The 14,463-nt window shown below is 39.7% G+C and overlaps 3 protein-coding genes across 3 annotated transcripts; all 3 read left to right on the top strand.

Annotated features, from left to right (window-relative positions):
- The first annotated feature begins 1,075 nt into the window (after nucleotides 1–1,075).
- LOC120292016 (toll/interleukin-1 receptor-like protein) lies at nucleotides 1,076–1,582 on the top strand. Its single transcript, XM_039309862.1, has one exon. It carries the CDS (start codon nucleotides 1,076–1,078, stop codon nucleotides 1,580–1,582), a length of 507 nt encoding a protein of 168 aa, XP_039165796.1.
- A 3,173-nt stretch (nucleotides 1,583–4,755) lies between these two features.
- Nucleotides 4,756–6,711, top strand: LOC108958709 (disease resistance protein RPV1-like). Its single transcript, XM_018871305.2, has 3 exons — nucleotides 4,756–5,865; nucleotides 5,997–6,281; nucleotides 6,370–6,711. The coding sequence occupies exons 1-3, from the start codon at nucleotides 4,756–4,758 to the stop codon at nucleotides 6,709–6,711; spliced, it is 1,737 nt and encodes a 578-aa protein (XP_018726850.2).
- A 172-nt stretch (nucleotides 6,712–6,883) lies between these two features.
- On the top strand, nucleotides 6,884–12,447 carry LOC120291454. The gene is made up of 3 exons (XM_039308824.1): nucleotides 6,884–8,526; nucleotides 11,301–11,564; nucleotides 11,638–12,447. The coding sequence occupies exons 1-3, from the start codon at nucleotides 6,892–6,894 to the stop codon at nucleotides 12,220–12,222; spliced, it is 2,484 nt and encodes an 827-aa protein (XP_039164758.1). The 5' UTR covers nucleotides 6,884–6,891; the 3' UTR covers nucleotides 12,223–12,447.
- Nucleotides 12,448–14,463: the final 2,016 nt, after the last annotated feature.

Genomic DNA, 14,463 nt, shown 5'->3' with positions numbered 1-14,463 from the left:
ACCGAAAATATTGTTATTTTCCCTGAAAAATGACTTCTGGGAAATTATTTTCTAGAAATGGCTCATTTTCCACGAAACGAACGGACCCTAAGTTAAAATAAGCAATAAAGAAAAATAAATAATTCAAAAAATATGAAAATTTTATAAAAAAATTATTCATATTAGTGCCGGTCCTACCGCATTAAATGGCCAGTGTCAAAATTAGTAATTTTTCGGCCAAAATTGATTAGATTAATCCAAATGACAAAGTAAAAAGATTCATAATTCAATTGATAAAATTAAAATATTTATGATGTAATTGATAAAAGTGTAATAAATTTAAAATTTTTAAAATAATTTTCCCTTTCACTAGGTTGAACTAACCCCTCATCTCCCTCCTCCCGTTCTCCTTTTGTCTCACCACACGTGCTTGTGCGTGACAAATCCATTGCAAAATATCGAAATATTTTCCTCTCTTTGGGGAAACCATTTCCACTAAACTAACATAGTATTATCAAAGTTCGATAAAGCTTTCAAACTTCCGTGGATCAAACCAGAAAAAGTCTTAGATTTTTCCAAATTTTTATTTTTTTAAAATTGGAAAATAATTTTTTATGCTATAATTGCCCATAAGGTGCAACGTCGGCATCAAGTGGCCATGTCAACATCTCCGTTTACAATTTTAATGGAACGGCCAACTCGAAGAGCACGGTTTAGTAAGTTAGTTGGACAAAAAAAATAATTTTTGAGGGACTTGATTAATGATTAAGAAACCCGATGACTTTATCCCAAAGGGAAAAAGAAAAAGAAACTTCTGATCGACCTTTGTGTGGTCTCTCAAGGAGTCTTTAAAAATTTCCATGCGTGTTAAAAAGTGTTGGACACCTTCATCAGTGTCTACTTGCTAATGCAGAACATAGACAATTATATTAGAGTTTAAAGCGAGCCGGCCAAGTCTTTAAAGGTATCGGCAATCCCTTGCCCAGTTCATATCCAAAAACTCAGTTCATTTCTTAGCTAGGCCACGCCACACCAACCTTTTTTTTTTTTTCTCTTTAGCGGAGGGAGATATCTGGAATTAATAAGCTTCATAGCTATGGCAAACTCAGGGGCCGGATCGCATGGTGATGCTGCCCAAGAAACAGGAGGTGAGTACCAAGTGTTCTTGAATTTCAGAGGGTCCGACACTCGTCATGGATTCACTGACTTCCTTTACCGCGACTTGATATATGCCGGAGTCCGTGTATTTAGAGACGAAGATGAACTCCATGAAGGTGAAGGGATTGGTGACAACCTTCTTCACGCCATCAACCACTCCATACTTTACATATCCATCTTCTCTCATAATTATGCTTCTAGTAAGTGGTGCATTCATGAGCTTGCGCTCATGACAGACATTGTGTCTAAGTCACAGGGTCAAAAAAGTATCTATCCCATTTTTTTCGACGTGGAACCTAAAGATGTTAAACTTAAGACTCCACTATATAGTGATGCTTTACTAGAACATGAGAAGAAGTTTCCCGTCGAAGTCAATGACTGGAGAAAGGCTCTTGAAAAGGTTGATGAAATCAAGGGATGGAATGTGAAGAAAGACCAAAGGTAACATTCTTTTAAGATCCCTACCTATTTCAGATTTTGCACCCACATTAATCTGCATTCTCATTAATTTCCACCCAAAAAAAAAAAATCTATTTACCCTCAAGTAAGAATATCAGTTTTCATTTTCCAATTATGGAGAGAAGATGAACAAAAGTAGAGATTGCATTTGGTGCCGACTTTATTTTACTCATTCATGAATGCTCCTCAAGAAACACCAATTATACAAGGAAACAAAGATTCGGTGAAGAAAGATCATGTCTAAATATTCAATGGAAGCAAGAGCTATGAATGCTCCTTAAGAAACACCAGTTATACAAGGAAAGAAAGATTCGGTGAAGAAAGATCATGTCTAAATATTCAATAGGAGCAAGAGCATCTTTAAAACATGTAAAGAAAGACGAGGCCATCAGCCCGGGGCCTCGGGGCCGTCATCTCGGGCCTCGAGCCCTGCAGAGCTTGCTATAGGTCTAAATCGAGGCCGGGCAACCTCGATTTGGACAAGATGTAAGGAAAATCGTTCCCGACCTTTGATCCGAGGTCAACGATGGCAAAAATTGGTGTGGTCACGAGCACAAAGAAGAAGAAGAGAGAGAGAGAGAGAGAGAGAGAGAAGGGTCTCACGGTCTAGGGGATGCAGGAACTTTGCGCTCGTACGAGCAGCGGACCATTAGAAAGCGACCGAGGATGGACGGTGAGCAAAGGTCGATGGCGATAGGTGGAAGAGAGTGGTGATGGTAATTTTGATAATAAAATGGAAAGGATAAATAAGTTAGGGATTCAATTTGAAAAATAACGTAAAAGTTGGGGATTCAATTTGTTTGGAAAATAGTTGTTGCAATTTCTCCTTATTATTTTTCTTTTCACCTTTGTTCAGGGTTGTCTTAGTAAAGTAAACAGCCTTGATATAGGAATCATCCATCTAATCTAATCCATAGCTACAAAGGTGGAAATGAATAGTGGGCCACTTGGCTCAAACATGAGCTGTGGACGAGTTGGTTGTGACATGGCAGTGAGGCGGCGTAATAAGACATTTGTTATTGTTTTGGGGGTCGTCGCATGACATTTATATTAACAACTTAATATGCTTAACATCTTTCCTCAATGACAACACGTAATGTGGCTTCAATTGATAAATTTAAATATAGCACATGGTTCATTAACACCTACCATGCATAACTGTAGCATGTAGGCTCCCGTTAGCATCTCCAATGAAATTAGCTGTTTTTGCATTGTTTTTTTGGAGTTGCCAATCTCTTATGCTTTTGGTTATGAAGTACATGTGCCCGACATGCCACTTGAGAATCTTGTACTTCTAACAAAAAGATGGAGCTATTGGAAAACAAACTAACAAGACCTCTTCATTTTGTTTTCATATTAATAAGGAAGTCCGTCTTAAATGGATAAATTTCAAAAACACGATTTATCCTACTAAGGGTGTGTTTGGCTGCACTTACTATTTCTTTCAGAACATAAATTTCTGTTTTTTTGTTCCCTGGGAACAAAAAGGAACAGTAAACGTGTTTGTGTGCGTTTATGTTCCTTTTTTGTTCTTTTGTTCAAGGGAACAAAAAAGAAACAGAAACAAGAAATACAAAAAGTTGTTTCTTGTTTCGAAAACAAAATCTAGAAATACTTCTATATTTTTCTTTTCTTCTTCTTTTTTCTTTCTTTTTTCTTTGGCCGGTCACCGGCGACCGGCCGACGAGGGCCGGCGGCCTCGCCCGGCCACGGCGAGGCTCGCCGGCCCCGGCGAGGCCGAGCTGGCCGTGGCCGGGCGAGGCTCGGCCTTGCCTTGGCCGGGCGAGCTCGAGCTTGCCCAGATCCGGCGAGGCCGAGCTTGCCCAGCCGCCGGCAAGTCTCGGCCTTGCCCGGCCACCGCCCGGTCGGCGTCGCCGGCGAGGCCGAGCCTCGCCGGCCGCCGGGCGAGCTCGGCCTTGCTGGGATCCGGGCGAGCTCGAGCTCGCCCAGCCGAGGCGAGGCGAGCCTCGCCTGGGCCCGAGGCGAGGCCGAGCCCGCCCACGGCCAGCTCGGCCTCACGGGGCCGGCGAGGCCGAGCTCGCCCGCCGGCCGGCGAGGCTCGGCCTTGCCCGGCCACCGCCAAAGTTGGCGTAGCCTGGCGGTGGCTCGGCGAGGCCGAGCCTCGCCCGGCCCACGGCCAGCTCGGCCTCGCCGTGGCTAGGCGAGGCCACCGGTCGGTCGGCCATGGCCGAGGCCGGCGACCGCCAAAGAAGAAAAAAAGAAAAAATAAGGAAAAATAAATAAGAAAAATAAGACAGAAAATAGAAAAATAAAATAAAAAATTTAAAAAATAAAAGAAATAAAAAATTATACAAATTTACCAAACGTGTTTCTATTTTATTTTTGTTCCCGGAACAAGTTTACCAAACGCGTTTTTTTGTTCAGAAATTGTTCCCAGGAATAGAAACACTTTTTTTTATTTCTGTTCCTTGGAACAATTTTTAAACAGAAACACAACCAAACGCACCCTAATTCTATGGACGAGCTAAAGTGCAAGCCAAAGTTGATAAGTGAGTGAAATTTAGGCATGTTTCCACTTGATAATGAGGAGAATCAAATTGCTCTTGCACACGCAATCCACGCACATATCTTCATTCTTTAGTCACCAAGTTAACCCCATGGAAGCCGGTTTATTAATTTTCAATTTTGAACAAATCTTAATATGACACGGTTCTTAAAATGCAATTATACGTGACATAATCGGATTGATAGAAGAATGACATGTATAAGTTAAGACATTACGAATGATTTGGAATATTTTTTTTTGGGGGCTAATATATATTTTCACCAAACTGTAGTGTTTAATGGATAACATTGCACGCGTCTACATTATCTCGTTTCATAGTTCTCCTATTACGAGTGTTAGGGTTTTTTCTAGGCCTTGCTATATATGCCAAAACTTTGCTTATGTACGATATATTAACCACTTGGTAACTCCGGCAATCATGTCAGCCAATATTATGGTCTTCCGAAATTTTTATATTCTTAAATGTACAAAATATAAAGTGAATTCACTAAATTAGTCTATATTGATTATTCAAAGTATTTAAATATCCTTCGTGATGTATTTCAATCTTTTCAAGTTCAAATTTTGGCAAACCCACGTGTAATGTGTGGGTATGAAATTAATCTAGACAATTAACGAAAGCGCTTGTGTACATGACAGCCAAGCAAAGATTGGAATCAGTTGTTGAAAAGGTATTGGAGAAGCTGGAGACAAGACAAAAATTAGTGCCTGAACATTTAGTTGGACTTGATGACCGGGTAAAACACTTGACAGAATTATTAGATGTCAATTATCGTGATGTGCGGCTCATTGCAATTTATGGAATGGGTGGCATTGGTAAAACAACTATTGCCAAGGTCATCTTCAATCATTTGTCTTTCCACTTTGGAAAGTGTCGTAGCTTCCTTGAGGACGTTCGAGAAAGCTCGTCGACCAAAGAGGGCATAGTCGAATTACGAAGAAATTATTATCGACGTTGTTGGTTCCGGATCGTAGAACAATTCAAGGATAGTGAACATGGAATGCAAAGGATTGGAGACACACTCAGCACTAAGAAAGTCCTTGTGGTTTTGGATGATGTTGATAATAGAGAGCACATAAAGAAACTAATAGGACATTCTTTGTTACATTTAGGATCTAGGATAATTATTACAACAAGAAATATAGCCATTTTGCAAGTTGAGGGATTTAAAGGTAAAATTCTACCGTTCGAGATGCTAAAGATGGATGATGGTCTTGCACTTCAACTTTTTTGTCGACATGCCTTTGGTAGAGACATTCCTCCAGATGATTATCAAGAAATTTCAAGTGAAATTGTCTCAAGTACTGGAGGGCTTCCATTGGCTATTGAAGTGACAGGTTCATTACTTAGAAGGAGAGATGAAGCATTTTGGAAAGAGACGTTTGTCCGGTTAAGGAATGTACCTGAGGAAGGGATTTTAAAAAAGTTGAGGATTAGCTATGATGACTTAGACGTATATCAACAACAAATATTTCTTGATATAGCATGCTTCTTTTTCAATAAAAGTAAGATTGATGCAATTTACATGTGGACCGATTGTCAATTTTATCCTGAAAGAGGAATTGAGGTCCTCACCAACAAATGCTTGATAAAGATATTCGACAATGATAAATTTTGGATGCACGATCAACTCATAGACATGGGAAGGCAAATCGTCCGTCAAGAAAATCCAAGTAATCTTGGCAAGCGGAGTAGGCTATGGACCGCAAATGAGGTCCTTGAAATAATAAAAATCGAAGAGGTAAGTGAGAAATGTCTAATTTTCAAATAGAAGTCGTATATAATTTTTTTTTCCTTGCCTATTCAAGTTGTAAAACATAGTGGTTGGAAGTTGACAAACTTCTTCACATCATTGCGAAATTTCAACTGCAGAGGAAGGACAAGGTTCAAGCACTTCAAAAAAATGGACGGGACCACTCCATAGAGATAACAAATGAAGACTTTGAAAGGTTTCCAAACCTAAGACTCCTCGAGTTACAGCATGGAACTTTTGCTAGGGACTTTAAAAGGTGTCATTCAAATTTAAGATGGTTTTTGTGGAGTTTTCCTCCTGAGAAGGATTTTAGGGCAGACAATTTGTATTTGGATCGGCTTGTTGTTTGTAATTTTCATTGTATTGATTTTGAGGATGATTCAAAAGCATGGGACTTGATCAAGGTAAATTACATGTTTTAATTCTAGTCTGCTAGTTCCCCTATGTACTATGCAATGGTTCTTACACTTGACATGCCATCCATTTTTACAGAGGGCACGGGCTTTAAAACTTCTATCAATTACTTGGTGTTTGGGAATAACGACAGTCCCAGACATCTCTAGATGCTTGAATTTAGAGAGATTGACTCTTGAAGGATGCTTTGGTCTAAAGAGAATTGAAAGCTTCATTGGAAATTTACAATCGTTGATTGAGTTAAAGATCGAACAGTGTGAGCATTTTATGGATTTGCCTGAAGAAATTGGGAACCTAGTAAAGCTTCAGCATTTCTCATTGTCGAGATGTAACAAGTTGAGAGAACTTCCATGCTCAATTGGGAATTTGACCTCATTGGCAGAATTAAACTTATCGGTATGCGCCTTGCCAAACTTCTAAACTCCATTGGAAAATTAAAATACAAATGTTTGTAGTCTGAAACTTGATAAATTTTCTTTTGACAGACACGATAATAAGCAAACTTCCCAACTCCATTGGAAAGCTAAAATCATTACGCATATTGCGTTTAAAGGGTAGATTATCTTCTCCAGATGTTTGGCGTTACCTAGTGATATCAATATGTTGAACAATCTTGAAGAGTTGTATCTCTCAGGGCACAATGTGATAGGTGAAATTCCCATTGGAATTGGTGAATTGTCATCTTTAAGAATCTTAAATTTAAAGCGGACTGGTATTTGTGGAATTCCAAGGACAATCAACATGCTCCATCACCTCCAAACACTAAACTTAATAGGCTGTCATGAGATTCAAGTTTTGCCGGAGCTTCCCACGAGTTTGACTTGTCTACTTCTTGAATCTAAATCATTGCTCTCAATCCCTAATCTGTCAAACCTTACTAATTTGGTTGAACTACGACTAAGTAATTACCAATGTCTTAGAGAGAATTCAAAACCACTCATAGGATGCAACTTAAGGGGGATTGGGATGTTATCTAGATTGAAAAAGTTGAAGTTAAATCTACTTGATGTCCCTGCACCTCCAGAATTAGCCTTTCTCTCTCATTTGGAAGGGCTTGTTTTGAGACACCTAGACCCAAAACCCCTCATGCAACTTCCGTCGTCCAATTGGAGCTTGAGAAATTTGGAAACTTTAAAGATCAATTGTTGTGAAGTGGAAGCCATTCCACTCGAGGGACTTCCACAATTGGAGAAATTAGTTGTTGACAGTTGTATACAACTTCAGAGATTATCCATCCCTTTGGAACTAGGAAAGCTCCGGAAAGTGTGCGTGTCATATTGTCCAGAGCTAGGTGAGATACAAATTGTGGGTCTTTCGAAATCGTTGGAACACTTGGGCATTGATGATTGCAAATCTCTAACAAGAATAAGTGGGTTATCATACTTGAAGAACCTAGAGACTTTGGGAATCGAAAAGTGCAATGTACTTACTAATGTCGAGGGCCTTGATGAGCTAGATTCTCTAAAGTTCTTGAAGGTCATAAGTTGCATGTCGTTGAGATGGTTGATTGATGCATCTTGCTCAAATATACCAGATGATTGCGTTAGCAATATAATGTGGTGTGGAGACTCTACCAAAGATTCTAGATCTCCATCTAAAATTCTCGCACCTCTAGAGTTAGCTTCTCTTCCTCATCTAGAAGAGCTTACTTCGTTTGACTGGGACCAAGAAGCCCTCGAGCAGCTTCCGTCCTCCACCTGGAGCTGGAGAAATTTGTCGACTTTAGAGTTCTATCGGTCTGAAGTGGATGACATTCCGCTCAAGGGACTTCCACGACTGGAGAAATTCACTCTTGAGGATTGTGTATGGCTTCAAAGATTATCTTTTCCTTTGGAACTGAGGAAGCTACGGAAAGTGCGTGTGTCAAAATGTCCAGAGCTAGTTGAGATACGAGTCATGGGTCTTTCAAAATCAATGGAGTACTTAAGCGTTGATGAGTGCAACTCTTTAATAAGAATAAGTGGGTTATCATTCTTGAAGAACCTGGAGAAATTGAAAATTGAAGATTGCAGGGCACTTATTGATATTGAGGGTCTAAATGAGCTAGAGTCTCTGAAATCCTTAAAGGTCGAAAGGTGCATGTCATTGAGACAGTTGATTGGCGCATCTTGCACAAAAATACCAGATGATTGCTTAGTCAATATAATGTGTTGCGGAGACTCTATCAAAAATTCTAAATGGATAATGCTTTTGAAGCATTATAGAGAAGAAATTCTTCTTATTACATCAAACAAGGTGTGATATCTTCTTCATCAATGTGTGGAACTTTTGTTTAATTTCTCTTTAGGCCAAATATCTTCCTTTCTTTAGTAACACAATATCCGCCATTTTAAAGTTGCCATTTTTCAGTTGCTCCGTAATTTCTTAGGTGGCTGATTTATTTCCATCGTTCTCTAGTGTTGGATATTTAGGGTTACTAAAAAATATTTCCTCCCTCGTTTTAGTTTCCCATTTTGTGTTGTACTTTAATCATTTACGTTGCATTTCTTTGTTTTGTTTTTTTGTTTTTATAATCTTAGTCGCTTATCTCTACTTGCCTTTTTGGTGTTGGATAGTTTTGGCTCTTTGATATTGCCAGTAAACTCATTTAATCATTCCTAAAGTATTAATCATCAAAAATTGCTTTCATAGACAAGAAATTAGATAAAAGATCACCAATTATAGATTTCAAAAGCATTATATGATGTTTTTTGTCTTCTAATTTTCTTATTATTTTGCAATAACCATAATTAATGCATACACTTAATGTTTTATATGACAGTAGTACTTATCAACGATTCGAGTCAATTATTTCATTAATAAGTTGTGGTGAAATTAATGTCAGATTATTCAATCATAACTGTGCAAAAAAAAAAAAAAAACTAATTAGATTCTGCCACGTGTTGCCACATGGGAAATGAATGATGAACATGGGATAGTTAGTTCGTAGTATGTATGTTTGATATTATGATGATCAATCTCCTATGAATTTGTTCTTGACCTCTTGAGTGAAGATACTCGGAATGTTTGTTTTGTCTCTTTCTTTAATAATTTTGTTAGAATGTTTATGCAATTTAATTCAGAGCTAATCTATCCACTTGAAGATTAAGTAGTAACTGTGGGCCCGTTTGTTTGTATTCTTTTTTTTTTGTTTCTAAACACTTTTTCTTTTTTTGTTCCTGGGAACAAAAAGGAACAGAAATAAGAAACACAAAATTTGTGTTTCTTATTTCTGAAACACATTTGAGAAATACTTTCTTTTCTTTTTTTTTTTTTCTTTTTCTCTTATTTTCTTCTTCTTTCTTCTTTTGGCCGGTCGCCGGCCTCGGCCATGGCCGGCGACCGGCCGACGAGGGCGGCGGCCTCGCCCGGCCACGGCGAGGCTCGCCGTAGCCGGGCGAGGGTCGGCTCGCCTTGGCCGGGCGAGCTCGAGCTCGCCCAAATCCGGCGAGGCCGAGGCTCGCCGCCGGCCGGGCGAGGTCGAGCTCGCCCCGGATCCGGCGAGGCCGACCTCGCGCCGGCTGGCGAGCTCGATCTCGCCCGGATCCGGCGAGGCCGACCTCGCCCGGCGGCCGGCGAGCGTCGGCCTCGCCGGATCCGGGGCGAGTCGGCGTCGCCCGGCGGTGGCCCGGCGAGGCCGCGCCGCCCGCCGCTGGGTGAGCTCGGCCTCGCCGGATCAAGGCGAGGCCGATCCTCGCCGGGGGTCGGCGAGCCTCGCCGTGGCTAGGCAAGGCTGCCGGCCCTCGCCGGCCGGTCGCCGGCCATGGCCGAGGCCGGCGACCGGCCAAAAGAAGAAAAAAAAAAAGGAAAAAGAAAAAATAAAAAAATAAAAAAATAAGAAAAATAAAAGAAATAAAAAAATATACAAATTTACCAAACGTGTTTCTATTTATTTTTTGTTCCCGGAACAAGTTTACCAAACACGCTTTTTTTGTTCGAAATTGTTCCGAGGAACAGTAAAACACTTTTTTTTATTTCTATTCCTCAACAATTTTTAAACGTAAAACACAACCAAACGCACCCCGCGTATCCCATTTATTTGCTGCTTTGCCGGTGGCATGGGTATCCAGTGGGCTTGACTAGCTTTGTATTCTGAGCCACCAGTGGGCTTCAAAAGTTTTTTTTTTTTGGTTAGTGGGCTTCAGAAGTTGACAATGCATTTTTAGTACCACTGCAAATCGTCAGCACGCGGGATTGACGTGTTTTTATTATACATGATTCTTTCAAATTAAATTAAAACACATATTGCTTGAACAAATACTTTTATATTATGTCAGGAAGTAACTTTAATATGAGCAAACATACTGTTTCACTAAAAAGTGCAACTTATGGACAGAAAGAGTTACTATTTGATCTTGAAGCATATTACTTTAGATTAATAAATAATACAACAACATACAGATTATCATAGACTGATTACAAAAATGTGTCCCGCATTTATGGATTTTTCATTCTAAAAGTAGAAAATAGAACTCCTTTTCAGTTCCAAATGTAAAACAATAGTAGTATTATAATTGAAATAAATAGCTAACATTAAAGATAGTACTACATGAAGTACATAAAATTATCCAAAAAGAGTATATTATTGTAATTAAAGGGAATGTAACCTGAAGGATTACGTTCACCAAAATAATGACATTTATCCAGGTAAATAAATAAACCTTAGCGCGGGCTTACCCATAGGATGACTCCTACTTATGATTAGTCTGCCTTAAAGTGAGAAACAGAAACGGAACTTGATATGGAATTAGAATAGCAAGATTTTACTTCTTCTTTTTTTCCTTTACTTGGCATGGTCTGGAATAATTAGTGTAGAGTGATGATAAATTCTAAAGAAATTAATTTAATAAATTAATCTAATAATTAAACCATTAAGGTTATGTGGATAATGCATAAGGTGCTATATATAAATAATGTCGAACTCAGCCCCATTCTGAGTTCGACATTTCAGGTTTTCTGATAAAGCGTCAGACTCTGCGTCTGTTGGTGAAACCGAGACTGATGGCACCTCCTCCATTGATGATTTTCAGTCAGAGCCGAGCAATGCTGAACGTTTTGAGGCCACGGGAAATAGGTGGCAAATGACAGACGGAAGGATTGGGTGCTATGACAGTGTCGATGGCGGGAAAGTCGCGAGTATGGAAAACAGGGAGAAATACAAGGATGAGATTGGAGAACCTGCCAACCCAGGTGACGTTGTTGGGTCAAGTTGCCAAACATGCGAAGGAGTTGAACACTACGAGAGATCCTGCAAAGCTAAAACTGAAGTTGAGGATCAAGGAGACTTTTCTTCTGTAAGTACTGAAGATTTGCATTATCTTAATTGTGCATTCCTTAAAACTTATGTTGAATTTCAACGTGGTCCAGGTGAAAAGGGACAGGACTGTGGAGACTGACCTAGTACCTGCGAAAACAGGCAAAGGAAGTTTGACAGGATGTGCTTCAAACCCAAGAAGGGATCCTGCAGAAAGAGGCAGGGGAAAGGATATAGCTTCAAGTTCAAGAAACGACAAAGGTTTGAGATTAGTTAGAGGCACAGCTTCTACTTTAGGGAAGGGCACGACATCAAACTTAGGAAAGGACATAGATTCAAGTTCACGAAGTAGCGTCACCTCGAGTTCAGGAAGGGCCAAAGGTTCAAGGGGCGCAACTTTGAGTTCAGGAAGGGGCGTGACTTTGAGTTTAGGATTGGGTAGGGGTTCAAGTTCAAGAATGGACACATCTACGACGGGCATAACTTCTAGTTCACGAAGCAACGCGACTTTGAGTACAAGAAGTGGCAGAGGTTCAACTTCAGGAAAGGGCACAATTGTGAGTTCAGGAAGGAACACAACTTTGAATTTAGGAAGGGGCACGACTAAAATAGTATCAAGTTTAAGAGCAGGGATACAGAAAGGTTCAAGTTCGGCCAAGGCTGAGCCTCAAACATCGAGGTCACGAGAAGAACAATAAGGCAAGAATGAAGAAGCAAAGAAGCAAGCGGAAGATCTAAGGTAATGTAACATATTTAGTAGGCACGCACGTTCTTCATTCTTCGTGTGTGCTCACCCCCAGGCAACGCAAGATTACAAACTCTACCTTTTAGAGGAGACTTGAGACCAATATGTCACAGTAGAAATCTATTTTTATTTGAATTTTCCTACATTTCTCTTAAGGAGGACCAAAACCAACAAGTGGTTACAGGACACAGATCATCGTTTCCATCCATGAGCCGATCTGCTGTCTCCGTTCTGTTATAGGTGTTTCCGGTTTTTCTTTTCTGACTTCTTCCCTATTTTTATTTCCATTCCGTTAAGTAGCAGGTTTAATCCATTCTTCTTTCTTGCCACTCAACATTATACGGTGATGTTGCGGTGTTCTCTCCTATAATCCAACCACAGGAGGATGATTGATCTTTGGGGTTTTCAATGGGCCATAATCTAAATTGTTCAAATAATTCTCTATGTCATTTATACTTCCTAGTTTTACTCTAGGTATAATTTCAGATTTACTTTCTTTTTGTTATTTCTACGTATCATTCTTCCCGGCAAACCTTTCTTTCTCTTGGAGTGTGTATTTCTGCAAACTATTTTCTTTAGTTTTGATTTTCTTCTGACAGAAAATCTTCTTTTAAGGTTTTGTGGTCTATTAATTTAAAGAAAGTGTTAATAAGTTTATTTGGAAATCTGAAAACATGAGAGACGTTGGCCTGGAGGTACCCTAGTCGAAGTGTTAGTATGAATATAGACGCTTTTTCTAGCAATGCAGGACCAATCCTATAAGTAGGGCGTATTAGTTATTCTTTTGTTTTTCTAATTCCATTGCAATTTTTTTCCCAAGCTCTTTTTACTAGGATAAGGGACCGTGATGATTTAGAAGTTACTTTATATGAAATTCTTTTTGGACTTATTTCTTCATTTAATTCTTCAACGTTCACTTTCATCGATCTACTTTTGTAAACTTAATTTCTAATTTTTCATCCTTATATTTACTAGAAAAATACCATAAAAAACCTTAGAATATGTCCACAGTAACATCAACACTTTCAAAACTTTGTTGGCGCCCCACAGATCCCAAACCCTGACGGTTCTGTCCAAGACTGCCCATGAAAATACTGGGGCTTACTTCGACACAACGGAATGCAACCAGAGCTGATGTGGCTCGTGGTAGGTTAAATGAAAATGAACGATGTTGTGGCGGCTGACGTGTGCTACAGTGGCGCCGTTTTGCTCTCTCTCGATTGCTCATGTCGATTTGGGACTAAATTCTAGGGGTGTTGGTTGGTGTTTGCTCTCTCTTGGTTCCTTGCCAGATCCGTGGATGTTTAACCAAGATTTATCCAAATAAGAGTTTACACTGTTCCAAATCCATGGTTGTTTCTACTGTCGGTGTTTTTCTGATTCTGGGTTTTGCCCTCTTTTATGGTGTTTTTATTACTCTTTGGTTATGCCATTACCACATCTTGTGCATTTTTCCCTCTTCAAAACTGCGTTTCTTACTCCTGCAACTTGCAGTTCTCTGTCTTACATGCTTATTGGAAGAGATGGATCATATTTTGCATCATTCAATTTCGTTAGATCTTTAATTTTCATATATCTTGGGTGCATCTAAATCTTGCTAGTATTCTGTAATTTGTTAGGATTATACACCAATGGTATTTGATAATTCACTGCAAGTGTAGTAGTTGAAGGTGGCGATCCGAACTTGGACTGTGATACTGCTGGGATGAACTTGGTGCTCTCATCGTTGTTAGAGCTCTAAAAGGCCACTGCTCTTGTTGTTGCGCTGCATATGCTTTTGAATGCCAGGGCAAGAAGATAACAATAGACTAAGACCCGAGCTATAGAGGAGCAGATGTGTTTCGATAATCTGCACAATCGACAAACCTTGGTTTTCTCTTTAGTTATTTGAGCTAGTCACGAGTATACTCAAAAAGATTTCACTTCCAAATTTTTGTTCCATAATTTTGTTTCCGATGATCTTATGTTGGCTAGTGGAAGGAGGTCTATCGTTGGAGGTGATGGTTTGTCAATAATCTGCTATAGATTTGGGATTGATAAGATAGTCCATTGTCGTTAAAAATGGTTGCTTTTATTCGCCAGTTGAATGTAGGACCAGCTCACTATTATGTGTCGTTCATTGTGGGTCCCGTGCATTGTGAATTTGAATATGTCGTGCTGTGTTTGAAGGCCTCTATTTCACAAAATTTCTAGT

This window comes from Eucalyptus grandis, chromosome 3, assembly GCF_016545825.1.
Source record: "Eucalyptus grandis isolate ANBG69807.140 chromosome 3, ASM1654582v1, whole genome shotgun sequence".
Lineage (NCBI taxonomy): Eukaryota > Viridiplantae > Streptophyta > Magnoliopsida > Myrtales > Myrtaceae > Eucalyptus > Eucalyptus grandis.
This window is presented reverse-complemented; position numbering and strand designations above follow the sequence as displayed.

Coding starts and splice junctions, on each gene's coding strand:
- LOC120291454 (XM_039308824.1), top strand. CDS start 6,892: ATGTTGAACAATCTTGAAGAGTTGTATCTCTCAGGGCACAATGTGATA. Junction 8,527..11,300: donor TTCTTATTACATCAAACAAG/GTGTGATATCTT, acceptor GATGATTTTCAG/TCAGAGCCGAGCAATGCTGA. Junction 11,565..11,637: donor ATCAAGGAGACTTTTCTTCT/GTAAGTACTGAA, acceptor AACGTGGTCCAG/GTGAAAAGGGACAGGACTGT.
- LOC108958709 (XM_018871305.2), top strand. CDS start 4,756: ATGACAGCCAAGCAAAGATTGGAATCAGTTGTTGAAAAGGTATTGGAG. Junction 5,866..5,996: donor AAATAATAAAAATCGAAGAG/GTAAGTGAGAAA, acceptor TTTCAACTGCAG/AGGAAGGACAAGGTTCAAGC. Junction 6,282..6,369: donor AAGCATGGGACTTGATCAAG/GTAAATTACATG, acceptor CCATTTTTACAG/AGGGCACGGGCTTTAAAACT.
- LOC120292016 (XM_039309862.1), top strand. CDS start 1,076: ATGGCAAACTCAGGGGCCGGATCGCATGGTGATGCTGCCCAAGAAACA.